At 43.5% G+C, this 15996-nt stretch overlaps 1 protein-coding gene across 2 annotated transcripts in view; it reads left to right on the top strand.

Annotated features, from left to right (window-relative positions):
- Positions 1 to 15996, top strand: part of MTMR10 (myotubularin related protein 10) — a 52967-nt gene that overhangs the window by 28082 nt on the left and 8889 nt on the right. For both annotated transcript variants that reach the window (XM_081170565.1, XM_081170564.1), the window contains exons 6-13: positions 5147 to 5237; positions 6236 to 6395; positions 6904 to 6991; positions 8488 to 8576; positions 9298 to 9428; positions 11966 to 12035; positions 12733 to 12803; positions 13678 to 13847. In XM_081170565.1, coding sequence (XP_081026691.1) covers positions 5147 to 5237; positions 6236 to 6395; positions 6904 to 6991; positions 8488 to 8576; positions 9298 to 9428; positions 11966 to 12035; positions 12733 to 12803; positions 13678 to 13847 — 870 coding nt within the window. The remainder of the gene's footprint in view (positions 1 to 5146; positions 5238 to 6235; positions 6396 to 6903; positions 6992 to 8487; positions 8577 to 9297; positions 9429 to 11965; positions 12036 to 12732; positions 12804 to 13677; positions 13848 to 15996) is intronic.

The following is a 15996-nucleotide window of genomic DNA, read 5'->3' as shown; positions in this document are numbered from 1 at the left end:
ATGCAGAATGTCGAATCTCCTAAGATCAAGAACATGCCAAAGGCTGAAAAGCCACTTAGCTGTGCCCGTCCCATTCTTCAGCTTGCTTTAACCATAAGGTAGCATTATGTTATTTTAGTGCTAAATATGGTATTGTAGGTATTCTTTTGTACCCAAGGCATGTAAAGCCACTTCCAACCCTGGTTTGGCTACAAAAGCAATGCTTGTTAGCGTCAGCCAGCAGAGGTAAGAATTTGCGCTATAAGAAGGAAGCAGTGAATGCCCACAGTCTGCTCCTGATACCTTAATCACAGTTTAGGGGGCCAGAAATGTTAAAATCTGCACCATCTGAGCCTTTACCATCTTTCTTCAGTTTTGTTTTTTTTAAAAAAAAAGTTGAGGGGTTGCATAGGACCAATGGTGGGAGCCAGTTCATGCTGCTATCTTTCTTGGTTGGTATTGATTACACTTTCTCACTTAACAGGCAGATGTAGATTTGGGGAACTGGCCAGTGTTTGGGCTGATCTCTACACTTCTGCTTTCGCCATAGTATTTCTCTCTAAGCATTTGTAGCCTTGAGTTTTAAAATCACATTCCTATTTCCTTCTGAAAACGGAGGAAGCCCCCTAGGCTTTTCTCTGTTGCAGAAGAATTCCTGATAAGTTTTGTAGTTGTTTGCATGGGACTAATAAAGTGATCCAAAATATTTATTGGTAATTTTCCTTAGCTTTTTTTCTGTTCTGCTGAAACAAAGCTAACCGGTCTGGAAGGAGGTCCCTGTTACAATCTGAGGGAAGACAGAAGAGGAATGCTAATGGTTTTTCTTTTCTACAAATAAAGCTGACTGTGTTTGCACACTTGGTTCAAGTCTCCAAAAGTACGTCAAATCTTCCATTGCTTCCTTCCTGAGTCTCTCCTCTGGAATGTGACATGGGGAAGAATCCCCGGTAGTAGTTGCCAAGGGAGTGTTATTGTTCCCTGGTCAAATCATAAAGGCTGTATGTGTGGGATAGCAGACTGCATCTTCCGTATCTGCTGCCCTTCATATCAAAATGGGTGAGCCTAGTTGCATACCATCTGCATGCTGCAGCCGGGGGGGGGGGGTTGCAGTCTTGCCTCCTCCCTCTCCAGAGCCCCTTTATTTAAAAGCAAATTAGAACATGATGATTTAGAAAATAACTTCTACTATATTTGCTTTTTTTCTTGTCATACTAAAAGAATAGGAGACAATGTCCCATAACCTACTGAATAATAATAAAATCCATCTGCAGTGAATTAGCCCTTCTGTTTTCAGTTTCCCTGACCATATGTGTACATGCTCATAGTGACTAATTAGCTTGAGCTATAAGGTGGTGACTAAATGGGGTGGAGGGACAACACAAAACTCTGTGTTGCTTAAGTTTGTTATTCAGTTGTTTCTGCTGTCAAACTACAGCTGAAAATTCTCAAGGAAGACAAATAAGGTGGGTGTGGGAGGAAGTGAAGGGAGGGGAAGGAGAACATAAGTGGACTCAACTAGAAGAAGTCAGCAACTTCAAAGGAAATGGTGCGTTTTTAAGTTGCAGTCCAAAGCAACAGTTTCTATTGAAATTGGGGAGATGGTTATCTGAGATTGGTACTACAGCTAAAAATTCTTAACCTTGGCATGGGCTAATGACTAATATATCAGAAAACTAGTTTTTATTTTATTGCTTGCATTTTAAATTTCGGGAGCACCTGTATCTGCTTGGGTTATACACGTTGCTCTATAGAAAGTAAAGGGTAAAGGTAAAGGGACCCCTGACCATTAGGTCCAGTCGTGGCCGACTCTGGGGTTGTGGCACTCATCTCGCTTTATTGGCCGAGGGAGCCGGCGTACAGCTTCCGGGTCATGTGGCCAGCATGACTAAGCCGCTTCTGGCGAACCAGAGCAGTGCACGGAAACGCCATTTACCTTCCCGCTGGAGCGGTACCTATTTATCTACTTTCACTTTGACGTGCTTTCGAACTGCTAGGTTGGCAGGAGCAGGGACCGAGCAACAGGAGCTCCCTGTTGCAGGGATTCGAACCGCCGACCTGAACGGCAAGTCCTAGGCTCTGTGGTTTAACCCACAGCGCCACCTGTGTCCCTCTATAGAAAGTAGCAAAGTGCAAATGTTATCGTTCAGTAGCAAAGTGCAAATGTTATCGTACACACTGCCAGGAAGCTGTGGGTTTTTTGGCTGTGGCCATTTCTCCAGCAGCCCTGCTTTGCCTGACAAAACTGCCTGTCTCGAGCAGGAAACTCTTTTTTAAAAAACAATGTTGCTTGTTATACAGGGTGCTCTTGATCTCTTCCCATTCTCTGATGTGAGAGCAGTTGAAGATAAAAACCTTCCTCTGCTAGTTTCTAAGAGGAAGAGCAGAGCATCATTACACAGAAGAATCAGTTGGGTAGGATGGGAAAGAGTGATTGTCCGACTTACGCAAAATCTGTATTTAGTTTTTGTGGGGTGTTCGATGGCTGTTCTTCTACTTTTCCCAAAAGCACATTGTTGGTATAAGACATCAAAGCTGGCTTGCATGCAGAAGGTCTCCAAGTAGAGCTGGGAGAGTTTAAAAAGTTTAGACAGTGCTGAGAGAGATGGCCCATTGGTTTGATTTGGTAATAGGGCTGGACACCTACCTGGTAGTCAAACCCATTGAACTCAGTGGGGCTTATTTCTCAGCAGACATATATACTGTATAGGATTGCTTGGAAAGTGGTCTTACCAAGAAGAGTTATGACTTCTCTATATTTGGCTTTGATCCAAGTGTGTCTTCACCATTTTATCACCCATGCTGCTTCCACACATTTTCAAAGGGTTCCCCAACCCTCAAGAATGACTTCAGGAGGCGGCTGTAGCAAGAAAGGGTAGGGGGTTCTTTGGATCCAACCCTTGCTTATTTTTTGTTTAACAAAAATGCTCCCAGGAAAAGGGCGGGCAGTGGTAGCATATATCATCTGCCACATGGCAGTACAGTAAACCTTAAGCGGTGTGGATCAACAAAAGGTAACCTATACGTAGATATCTTGTATGTTCAGTGCTACATGGTGAAGGTAGCTGGATTTAGGGGGAAGAGGGGCCTTTTTGTATATGAAAACAGACCTCGGCACTGCTTTTGCTGCACTGTGAGCTGCTTTCAAGAGCTTTAGCTTGTGTATCCTAAAAGTTTGTTCTTTCCACACTAAGCACTTGGGTGGGGCAGTGTGTGCAGTGAAATAGAGAAATGTTTTCTCATGGCAGACAGAAAAATCTTGAACTTTCTCCTTTTCCATGACATTCCGTGTAAGTTCAAGGAATTTGCCATTTGGCATTAAGAAACTGCTTTCATTAAAGCCCTGGACAATGGCACCACTATGTGTAGTTTCTGTTCTAGGCATAAATAGCAAACAAACCAGGCGTTTTGTAGAAAAATAAGTCAGGATTTCCAGGTAGATAGTAATTTCTCTTGTCAAAAAATCCATGTGGCCATTGTTTTCAACAAAATCCTGTGGACTGTTTCTGTTCCTTTTCCCCTTGTTAAAATGCAAGTAAGGATTTATAGGGGAAGAAAATGTGCAACACGTGTAATAACAAGGCAGTGGCGTTAGGCCTTGCCTATATTTGTCTGCCGTCGTTCGGTCCCAGCGCCTGCCCACCCAGCAGTTCGAAAGCACCCCTAAGTGCAAGTAGATAAATAGGGACCGCTTTATAGCGGGAAGGTAAACGCCGTTTCTGTGTGCTGCGCTGGTGCTGGTTCGCATGATGCAGCTTCGTCACGCTGGCCATGTGACCCAGAAGTGTCCCTGGACAGCGCTGGCCCCCGGCCTCTTGAGTGAGATGGGCGCGCAACCCCAGAGTCGGTCACGACTGGCCCGTACGGGCAGGGGTACCTTTACCTTTACCTTTTATATTTGTCTGTATGTTGCTTTGGTCAAGGTGAGAATGAATGGACTTCGTGCAGATTAGAACTGTTCCATGGGATAAAGTTAGCAATTTGATTTTTTTTAAGTCAATGGAAATGTGTGTTTTTTTCAATGCCTGAAATGGAAACTATGGGCAACATTTCTTCTCTTTCAGAATGAATGGGAATATGTTTAAAATGGAATTTTAAAATAATATGGTAATGCAGCTAATTCACACAACTGCAAATCTATTCAGAGATAATAATAGCATTGCTGCAGCATCTACCTAGGTATCAGTTCTGAGTAGAAAAATAAACTTATGCTGGTATTTTCAAATGGAGATTATATTCTGGGCTGAAACACAATATAAAACAAATGAACATGGCATCAGGGTAGCTAATATTGTCTACAGGTAATATGAAACATGCAAAACAACCACCACCACCCATATTTGCTTGGAAACAAGTCCCAGAGTGGGGGTTATTCCTAGGTAGGTTCATTGAATTGCAGCTTTACTACTCATTCGCATCATGGCATAGCATGGCCACTTGGTATGCTGGTTATTGCTGAATAAAACCTAGAGACCTATCCATGTTAATTTCATAAATATAGTAAACAGTACATTTCCCCCAGGCTATATACATTATATACGTGTTCTTGAAGTAACACAGTAAATTTATATTTGAAATATTGTGAATATGTAAACTAGTTCCCCAGATTTCTTAAAAGTTTATTTTCAATTTCCTGCAACTTCAAGCCTTTCTGAAACGGTATATCAAGTTGCACAGAGGACCCTCAGGATAAAGGAGTGATGCTTCCCTCTGAAAAATGTCGAGAGCCAAGAATAAGCCATGGCTGACTCTAGCTGCCTAGCAAAAAAACATAGTCATTCTTCTGTTTAATGAAATTGGAAATTGGATTTTAGAAAGCACGTTAGTGACAAAAGCTGGGATTCAGGTAACTGCATAAGCAGTTTTCTTCACCCAGGGAGGGTTCAGGCTTGTGTCATGGTTTATTTTACGACGCCTGGTGTCCACTGGGTATGGCACAGCCCTTGAGTATGCCTAAGGAGCTCTTTTGATCATGATCACTGTTAGTAGAAGCCAAAGTAGGTGATGGCACTTGGCAGTTGGAGGGATACAGCTCGCCCTTCCTTAGACAAAATCACATAGTTTTGCTTTCTCTAGTCCGCCATTTCCTCATGCAGTCTAGTATTTTCTAGTAAAAAGTGGTTGGAAGCAGCTCAATGCACCCCAGTTCTTTTTGTTTTCCTCTGTTCAGGTGTGCCTTGCAATAGCTCATTATTCCCAGCCAGCAGATCTTCAGCTCCTCTTTGCATTTGAATATGTGGGCAAGAAATACCATAATCCAGGTAATGCAGACATTTACTTTCCCTCATACCCCTTGGAGGGGCCTTTTGGGTGAGAGCATGGCTGCCAACTTTTATGGGAGCTTTTTGGTGCAACCAGGGGTTTGTTTTGGAGGGTGTCATATAAGCAGTCCTACTTGGTAGGTAGTACATGTTTACATGCATAGAAAAGCTCACTAGAAATGTATCTGTGCCTAAGTGTGCTGGGGGAGGATTGCAGTTCTGAAGCTAGACGAGAGCCCTTTGCTCGTCAATATGCACCATGAAGGCTGAGCTTTCATCTCCCCTTGCTGTGTTCTGGGTTTGCCAGAGGAGAAACAAGCTTTTTTGGAGTTCAAGGTAGTCGGGCTGGAAAAGAAGAACCAGCTTGTGTCACATGGGAGTGTTACAATGGTGCCCTTCCTACCTTTTCTTCCCAGTCTTGGTTCCTTGGCTGCAGTGAGATAATAGATTTGCAACACCAAGCTCTACTAATGAGGCTAGAGTCACTTCCACGTAGACTTTTTGTAGCAAAGTAATCTGTAGGGAGAAGTATTTGAAGGTTGCTCATTTAAAGAACCTCTCAAGAATTAAACCGCTGAAGAAAGGAGTGGTAGTTTTCAATATGGTAGTTGGTTTAGCCTCGAAATATTGGGAATCTAATCCTAAATCCATTGAAACTTATGAAAGTTTGCATTAACAGAGGCATTCCTTAAAATGGCATAACATGTTGTCACAGATAGATTAAACACATTAAATTAATTTGACATATGGTAGGGGCAGATCAGAACTTCTCTTTGTTTCCCCATTTAGTCTGTCAAAACTTGGCCAGACACACAATGGAAAATAATATGCTTTGGGGGTGCTCTGGCCCCTACACAGCTGTATTTTCAAGATAACAGTTTTATATAAAGCAGCATTGGAAGTTTGGAGGTCTGTTTGTTTCCTGCAAGATATTGTACATCTGTTTATTTGCATGGCACAACTTGGAAAGAACTTTTTAAAAAATCACTTCCTTCTAGCAAAAAAAGTGAATGGAATAGATCCTGGAGGAGGAGGAGGTGGTGGGCAGCTGACGCCATTGTTTGAGACATACTCTGACTGGGATAGAGAGATCAAGAGAACAGGAGCATCAGAATGGCGTGTATGTTCAGTGAATGAAGGCTACATGATATCTACCTGGTAAGTTTGCTTTTCCTTTATAGCCAGGAAACCACACTGGGATTGAGAGGCAGAGTTGGCCTCAGGGCACAATTCCATTCCCTAGCAATGAGCCTCTTCCCAGTGATCTTTTGCAACCGGATTTTGAAGCAGTTTGTGAAAACAACACTGCCATGGCTGTTGTTATGAATTGCATTGGTACATAGCTAACCACTCTGTCTGTGAGCCACTGGCTGGTAAAACTCTCGTGCTTTTGCAAGAGGAAATGGTTTTTTTTCAGATTGCAATTGAAATAATGCAGTTTAGGTTCCATTTCTCAGTAAAGAATAAGATAGCTCTTCATTGTCATTAGAGATAATAATGACCAGATTAATCTTAGGATTTCTATGGTTGATTTCTAAACAAAAGGAAAACATTGACACTTCAACTCTTGGCTTTAGCATTCTAATCAGTGCTGCATATAAAAAGACTTTACTTGTATTACATTTCCCAAGTAACTATTATGAGTGTATTTTGTCTTGGCCCCAAGTCTTCCAGAATACTTTGTTGTGCCATCATCTTTGGCGGATCAAGATCTCAAGCAGTACTCCTACTCCTTCACTGGAAGACGGATGCCAGTAAGTGTGAAGCTGACATTGCTGCTTAATTGGTAGTGTTGCATCCCTGCCAGAGTGCAGCCCACTCCGCTACACAACTATGCAAGGGATCTGCAACTATTGAGTTCCAAACTCTTTGGGGTCAGAAAGGAAAGGTTCAAGGAAAGTGTAAGAGCAGCCCCGGTGAATCAGATTGAGGACTCACTGGGCAGTCAGACTCGCTGGAAGCCTAGAGCCCAGGACACAAGGCCTTCCCTGCTATTGCACACGAGCAGCTGTCATTCAGAAGTACACTGCCTCTGAATTTGGAGATTTCATATAGCCAACATAGCTAACCGTGGAAAGTCAGAGTCAAGGAGGAATAAATTTCAACATCTTGTGGCAATGAATTTCATAAATTATTTCTTGGATTAAGAAATCTTTCAGTCTGTCTCAAATCATCTTCCTATCAATTTCATTGAGTGACCCTGAATTCTAGTGTTATGGGAGATGGAGGGGAAAAATCCCCCTTTCCACCCAAATGAAGTGTAGGGAGGGGAGGTGGCAGATGAGGATATCATAGCAATAAAAGAGCTAATGGAGTGTGATTGTGCTCATGTCCTGCTTGCAGGTTAACCATAGGCATCTAGCTGATCGCTGAGAACAGAATGCTGGATTTGATGGACTGCTGTTCTTAAGATATTGTGCAGGGCAGGAAGGGAATAGAGTTCTGTAGGGTTGTAGGGTGGGTGGTAGTAGCCATAGGATAGGAGGGACACCCCTAGAAACTATTCTGGATATTTTAGCCTTGTGAAGGCTACACTTCACAATGTTAATGTATTTCTGGCATTTGCAAAAAGCATGCTTTTTGGGTGGCGCTGTGGGTTAAACCACAGAGCCTAGGACTTGCCGATTAGAAGGTCAGTGGTTCGAATCCCTGCGACGGGGTGAGCTCCCGTTGCTTGGTCCCTGCTCCTGCCCACGTAGCAGTTCGAAAGCACATCAAAGTGCAAATAGATAAATAGGTACCGATCTGGCGGGAAAGTAAACAGCATTTCCATGTGCTGCTCTGGTTTGCCAGAAGCGGCTTAGTCCTGCTGGCCACATGACCCGGAAGCTGTACGCCGGCTCCCTCAGCCAGTAAAGCGAGATGAGCACCACAACCCCAGAGTCATCCACGACTGGACCTAATGGTCAGGGGTCCCTTTACATTTAATACCCGGTTGTATTTTTCCCTGGCTCCTGAATGCTATCTTTTAAGATATTGTTAATACCATGCTAATTTTATTGTGAACCACCTTTAGATTTTTTAAAATGAAAGATGGTATAGAAATGCTTTAAATTAAATGCTGAAGATAATTTTGCTTTCTGGAACTTCAGCAGCTACAACCAGCAGCCTGTGACTTTTCCTTCATGAACACAAAGATAGTGAGCTTCTTATGGTCGTTTAGAGGTGCTGTAGGCTTGTTGAATATAGTCCTTTGCATGATTTGTACCTTGCCTTGTATCCACAATATAAAGGATTCACTTTCTTCTAGATGTGGTGCTGGAATCACTCCAATGGAAGCGCACTTGTGAGAATGGCCAGCATTAAAGACCAGTTGCAACAGCGAAAAATAGACCAACGGTAAAGATGGTAGTATTGTTTGCTTAGTGGGCAAAATCAGATTCCCTTTGACCCAGAGTTTGGAGATTTTTGGGAAATGTGTATGTTCTTAATGTAGCATAGAAGCAAGTAGGAAATATGTTAAGGTGCAAGTGAAGGGTAAGATCCCTAATCTTTGTGAGAAGTATCTGTGGGGCAGAACCGACGTCCTTTCACCTAACAGTAGGACCTTTGGCAAATGTTGCCTGTGGCCCTTAAAAACTCACCTTTCTGCAGAGAACTTAGTGATCAAATTCTGCACCGTGTGCCACATCTACTATCTCATATTCTGTTGACAGAGGAGATAAATATCCCTGAGGGTTGAGTTAGATAAGCTAGTTGCTCTTAAGCATTTTTAACTTGGGTCATCAAGATCAGATTCTCTGTTGGTTGTTGAAGGCTATGTGGAGATGGGGGGGGCTAATATGAAGGTATGTAGTTGTGCTTTCTGGCCCCCATAGGTGAGGGCATCATCGTGCCAGTTGTTTCCTGGTTACAGGGTTCTTTCATATCTCATACCCCCACAAAATAGGAAAGCAGCAGCTTGCCATTGCAAAGAACACTAGCAACCATGCCCAGTCAGCTGGTAAAAATGCTTGTTATCAGTTTTTAGGCCAGAGGATCAGCAGGGGAAGGAAATACTCTTAGGACACAAACTTTCCCTTCATGACCAACTTTGCTTCAGTACTTTTTTTTATGCTAGGATTTGCAATGCTGTCACTAGAAGCCATCCACAAAGAAGTGATGTTTACAAATCTGATTTGGACAAGAGTCTGCCAAATATCCAAGAAATCCAGGCTGCCTTTCTCAAACTCAAGCAATTATGTGTCAATGGTATGTTCTTGGCTGCTTTTTTATGTAAAAAGTGTGCAGTTGGGTATCTCAAGACAGGAATTCCCAACCTTTCAGGGTCTGTGAGCACATCTAAAATTTTAAGAATTGTTTGTAGGTGCAGCCGGAATAGCTGCCATGTGTGGGGGTGACTGGTTTCAAAATGTTCAGAGTGCCTTCTCTATGTCTCCATAAATTTGAAAGTGTAAGGGAAAAGATGCAGGCAGGAAGATGCCTGTCAAGTGGAGCTCACCCTCCACCAAGGACCCAGTTGCCCGAAGGTCCTTGGCAGCGACACATCCCGCCTTGTCCCCTGCATTTAACCAAGGAGCTCTGTGGCTCCCATCATCGTGAGGAGGTGCGCATCTTAACACCCATCCACCCAAAATGCATGACCCGATGTTGGGCTGCATCCTGAAAATAAGAGCCAATGCTCCTATGGTGAAGGACTTGTGCTGCCGTCCACTTGGATGAGGATATCCAGGAGAATACAGAGCCTTGCAGGCCCTGCATTGAGAACACTAGCACTAACTTTTTCAGAAGAAGCAATGGGTAGGATGTGTTTCTAAATACATCTGGTACAATGTATGTGTCTGAATTCACATGCATGTCCCTCACTAACATGTATTCATTCACACACTATCCAGCTGTTTAGGATCTCTTACTAGAGTTATAACATGTTCGTTATGAATATGTGTTTACCCTTAACACACAAGAAAAGCCCATAAGCAGTTCTCACACAAACGGAAAAAAGATTGGTCTATAACATGAAATGAAAGTGACAGAATATATTAATGCTGCTTCAGACATCAAAATTACAATTTAAGCAGGGTTGAACTTTTACCTAGATGAGCAATTCTTATAATTCCAATATTTCTGTTGTCTCTTCCTAGAGTTTCCTATTTCCCATTTTGTTTATTCTTCTTGATTGATTGAAAGTTAAAATAATATAATCCTAGTGAGTGATGACTAAACTGGTTATCCTTGATTGTTTCCTGCTAAAGTTATTTTACTATTATCTGTGTGGAAACCATTCTTTTACAGGTGCTGGTAACTAGATTACATGTGCTGATCTTTACATTACGAGTTCAGGATGTCTCGTCAATGCCTTCTAGAACATGTTTGAGATAGACTGGTACCAAGGTCAAGAAAAGTTCATAATGAGGACCCCCCCTTGCATATTAAGCTATGCCTACCTTTATTCCTGCCATGATCTACAATAATAAACCACAGAAAAAGTTCAGATTGTCACACACCTATTTACACATTCTCCTTGTTCTTTAGCCGTGTCTGACTCTTCATGACCCCATGGACCAGAGCACACCAGGCACTCCTGTCTTCCACTGCCTCCCGCAGTTTGGTCAAACTCATGCTGGTAGCTTCGAGAACACTGTCCCACCATCTCGTCCTCTGTCATCCCCTTCTCCTTGTGCCCTCCATCTTTCCCAACATCAGGGTCTTTTCCAGGGAGTCTTCTCTTCTCATGAGGTGGCCAAAGTATTGGAGCCTCAGCTTCCTAGGGACCTTTAATTCTGAAGGCCTGGAGAATACTGTCTGTGCCTAAAAGGCTGTTCATACATTTCAGGAGTAGAATAGGGACTTTAGGCTGGTTAGAAAACCCTAATTAACAGGGTGGTAATTAATGGCAGAGTTAACAAACTGTGGATAAATGGTGGGAGAGGTTGTGCTGTACCTTTGAGGGGAGCTAGCCCATCCCTGATGCCTTAACCATAGTTAAGAGACATGTGGAATCTCTCCCTACTGTACTAGTCCTGTGTCCCAGCTAGCCTAGTAACCTGTTCTCACAGGAGCTACAAGCAGGGCCTGAGCAGAACAGTGCACTGCGCTCCTTTGATTCTCAGCAACTGGTTTCCGGAAGTATACTAGTTTGTCCCCAATGAATGGTTCCCTTCTAAGGGGAGTATTTCCCTCTTCAAGAGTGCCGCTCTCCTTGCCTAAGACGCTCATTCTCCCTGACAGTAGGGAAGGGAGGGATTGTCGTGAGGTAGGATGCAACTATAACAACCCTAACCGGATGTTTGCCTCCCTTAGCTTTTTTAAGTCTACCACCGTGGCCTCAATGAACTTGTTCCTGCACAGCCAGGCACTCATTGCACCTCAAACACACCCACGGTTTCTCTCCGACAGGGAGAGTCCTACATGTGACACAGTGCAAAACACTAGAAAGCCTCCACACCCTCCTGGCACTCAACCCATGTAATTGTTTTTGTCATTTAAGATACTGTATTGAGAGTATGGCTTTTATTAGATCATAGAAAGAAGGGGCAGATCATTGCATCCTGGCCTGCTTGCCCTGCCAGGGAATGCACATATCTCCTTAACACACCTTGACGTTTTGTCATCATGGGATTGCATTGGGAGTGAACAGGAGGTGTTGATTAAGTGAGGAATGGAGAATGGGCAATTGGCTTGAGTCTGCTGGGAGTTTACTCCTCTAAAGACAGTAATATCACTATATGACACTCATCTTTCAAATATGGGGAGCATGATTTCTTACTTCTTTTCTCTTCTGGTCACAGAACCTTTTGAAGAAACAGAGGAGAAATGGTTGTCTTCACTGGATAATTCACACTGGCTAGAGTATGTGAGGTATGTGCAGAAGCTGCAATTAAAAATCTCTGTTGACAGATATATTTGCATCCTTGATCAGAGGTCGGCAACCTTATCCGAGGATGGGCCGGTCGACGTTCCGTCCGTCGGAGGAGGGTGTGTGCGCACACATGCTCTTCCGGGTCTGAGGAGCGCCCATGCGCACACTCTATTTCTGGCGCTCCTCTGACCTGGAAGTGGGCCAGGAATAGCATATGCGCACGGGCACTTCTCTGTCCCACACACTATTTCCAGCGCACCTCCGGGTCAGAGGAGCGCCCATGCGCATGCGCACAGGCACCATCAACCTGGAAGCCGGTCACAGCACCAGTAAGAGTGGGGGGGGGTCACCATGGGCCGGTTAGACAAGCCTCGTGGGCCACTACTGGCCCATGGGCCTTAGGTTGCTGACCCCTGTCCTAGATGTACAGAAGATAAAATATTGACAATCACTGTGTCACTTTGAAGTGAGAGACTCAATGAGATTCTCTGCACAGTTTGTAAAAAATGTTGTTCTTGGACATATATGATTCTGGGAAACTAAATTTCACTAGAGATTTAAAGTGAGTTTGCCTCTACAAATATCTTGCAGTGCACAGCTTATTCCAAAATAAAGCTAACAGTGGACTTGCTTGAGTATTGAATAGTTCTAAATAATATAAATAAATTAATATAGGCTTTTTTTGTCTTGGTCTAGACTTTTCCTGAAGCATTCTGCAGAGCTTGTATACATGTTGGACTGTAAGCATGTTTCGGTAGTTTTACATGGTAAGCTGCTCAAGTGTTTTTAAGCATGTTGATGCTGCTGCAGACATTATACCAGTATATTTAGGAATAATTGTAGTAGCTGTTATCCACTACTCAAAGTGTGGACACCATTATTAAATTTATCCTTTCCACTGTGTTTATCTCTGAACTCTTTTTTTTAATTATTATTAAATTTGTATACTGCCCTTCATATATCTCAGGGCGGATTACAAGATAAAAATACAAGATAAAAAAACACAAAATACATAATAAAAATATGAACAGAACAAAACCAATAACCTCCACCCCCTCCTCTTCCCTCCTCTTAGCCAGTTCCCTTCCCGGTCCTTGTCTGGTGTGCCTTAGCCTTGTGGCTTCATGACCTGAGCAGTGCAATAGGTGGGTTGTGCCTGCCAGGCAGCTGTGCAGGCAGACTCCCATTCCCCTCACAGGGAGGCCTTTTCTGCCATATTGTCCGCAATAGTCTTAAAAAGCTCCCAGAACCCAGTAGCAGGTTAGAATAGGAGGCTTTGCCTTTATGATTTTTGGAAACTTTACTGTTCAAAGGTGGTATTAAAAAGGTAACCCTTCTTGAGCTTGAAGAGGTGCTGGTAATATAAGCAGCCCATTACTGACCTCCTCTTCTACAAAAACAAACACTGTGCTGATTCACAACTAAATAAACACAGTTCTGAGCAAGCAGGTGTATTGTAACCTTCTAAAACTGATGCTTATAGCATTGGTAATACTTTGTAAGTGGCTTTGAGATCCGTTCGAAAAGCATTATAAAAACAAAGCACATGACCCTGTGCTATTTGTATTGTTGTTAACATCTTTCCCCCCCGCTCACTTCATATTTCTTTTTTTATATCACTGTTACAAATGTCAACCACAGAGGAAGAAGGGCGTGACCTGAGCTGCTGTGTGGCTTCGCTCATTCAAGTGATGCTGGATCCCTATTTCCGGACCATTGCTGGTTTCCAGAGCCTGGTTCAGAAGGAGTGGGTCATGGCAGGGTACCCGTTTCTAGATAGGTGTAACCACCTGAAGAAATCTGACAAAGAGGTAACTGAGGTACTTAAGGCTGTGGTCTAAACCACTGAGCCTTGAGCTTGCCGATCAAAAGGTCAGCGGTTCGAATCCCCGCGACGGGGTGAGTTCCCGTTGTTTGGTCCCATTGCCTGCCAACCTAGCAGTTCAAAAGCATGTCAAAGTGCAAGTAGATAAATAGGTACCACTCCGGCGGGAAGGTAAACAGCGTTTCCATGCGCTGCTCTGGTTTCGCCAGAAGCGGCTTAGTCATGCTGGCCATATGACCCAGAAAAACTATCTGTGGACAAATGCCAGCTTCCTCAGCCTGTAAAGCGAGATGAGCGCCGCAACCCCAGAGTCGTCCGCAACTCAGCTGTCAGGGGTCTTTTACCTTTACCTATTTTATACATTTGAAATGGATTTTTCCAAGGAAATAACAGGATTTGGGGAAATCTCTGAGGGCAGGAGGCCAGAAGAGTGATGGATTGGGAAATGCACAGAGAGATGAGATGATGCACTTTTCTTTCAGGGCTGTAATTATTTGAGAACTGGTTTTAAATTTGGGACATGCTGGAATGTGGTGAAGGGGATTATTTGAATTGTCAGAATTTGGACTGTGCCTTCAGGTCAGGAATACAGTTGAAACCCCAACTACCTTGGGCAGCTCTGGCTGGCAAAAAAGCAAGGGAGAACTGGCCTCCTTTTGGGATGCATAGCACCATGTTAAGAGCGTTGTGCTTAATGAAACAAATCCCCCCCCCCCCTTTTAAAAGATTTTTTAAAATTTATTGTCAGTAGTACAGAAACTTCCCTCCAGTGAGTATGTTTGAAATGTATTTAGAAACCCCATTGAGGGGCCAACAACATTTTCTCCCAGTTTTATTCAAGTGAACATTATTATTATTATCATTATTTATTGTCTTGGCATACCACCATCTGAATATCACAGGGCAGTTCACAACATGAAACTATAACAGAAAAAGCCCCATTCTTGTGCTGCCACCCTCCAGACCCCTTGTCAATGAGGCACACAAAGAAGGGCCTCAGATGATGATCGCAGGGTCTGGGTCAGCTTCTTTGGGAAGAGACTGTCCTTGAGGTATTGCTCTTCTGAGCTGTTTAAGGCTTTATAGATCAAAACCAGCACTTAGAAACTAACTGGCAGCCAGTGCAGTTGGACCAAGATCGGTGTAATACGCTGAAACAGTCTTGTTCCAGTTAGCAACCTGGTTGCTGAATTCTGCACTAGCTGAAGTTTCTGGACCATCTTTAGAGGCAGCCCCATACATAACACATTGCAGTAATCTAACCTAGAGGTAGGGAATAAATCATTTGAAGTCCATAATGTGATATCGGATTCATAATTTTTGACCTGGCAATATTGCGAATCGTATGTGTGTGCATGCAAAAACCATGATGCAGGAGAAACCATGAAGCCAGCCAATGCCTCTACATAGCTCCATCCTTATTTCAGACATCGTGATATATCAGTATGTTGTGATCTTTAGCTGGTGATATATCATGGTGTTGAAAACCAGATATCACCCAGCCCTAGTTACCAGAGTATAGATGAAAGAAGTTAGGCTATCCTTGTCTAGATATGAGTTGCACCTGGGCCACCAGCCAAAGGGCTGATGGAAAGCACTCCACACCACTGAGGCCACCTGAACCTCAAGCGACAGCAAAAGATCCAGAAGGCCCCCAAGCTACATACTTGTTCCTTCAGAGGCAGTGTAACCCCATCAGGACCAGGCAATCTCTTGGCCATCCAGTCTAGGAAATCTCCCACTAACAGTCTCCAAGTCTTATCTGGATTGAGCTTCAGTTTTTTGGTTCTCATCCAGTCCATTACCAAGGCAAGACAATGGTCCAGCATGCACACTGGCAGATGTAAAAGAGACGTAGAGCTGTGTGTCATCAGCATATTGCTGCCAATGTACTCTTGATGACCCCACTCAGCAGTTTCATGTAGATGTTAAACAGCATGAACCCTGAGAAACTCCACATTGAAGGCTCCACATTGAAGCCAAGGAGCATTCCCCTCTGGAAATGACATCCATGTAGGATCGGAACCACCGCAAAGCGGTGCCACCCACCCCTATCTTGGACAGCCACTCTAGAAAGATACTGTGGTTGATGGTATCGAAAGCCTTGAACAAGCATTGCTAATTTGGGGTTTGAT

This window comes from Podarcis bocagei, assembly GCF_964188305.1.
Source record: "Podarcis bocagei genome assembly, chromosome: 14".
In the NCBI taxonomy this organism is placed as follows: domain Eukaryota; kingdom Metazoa; phylum Chordata; class Lepidosauria; order Squamata; family Lacertidae; genus Podarcis; species Podarcis bocagei.
This window is presented reverse-complemented; position numbering and strand designations above follow the sequence as displayed.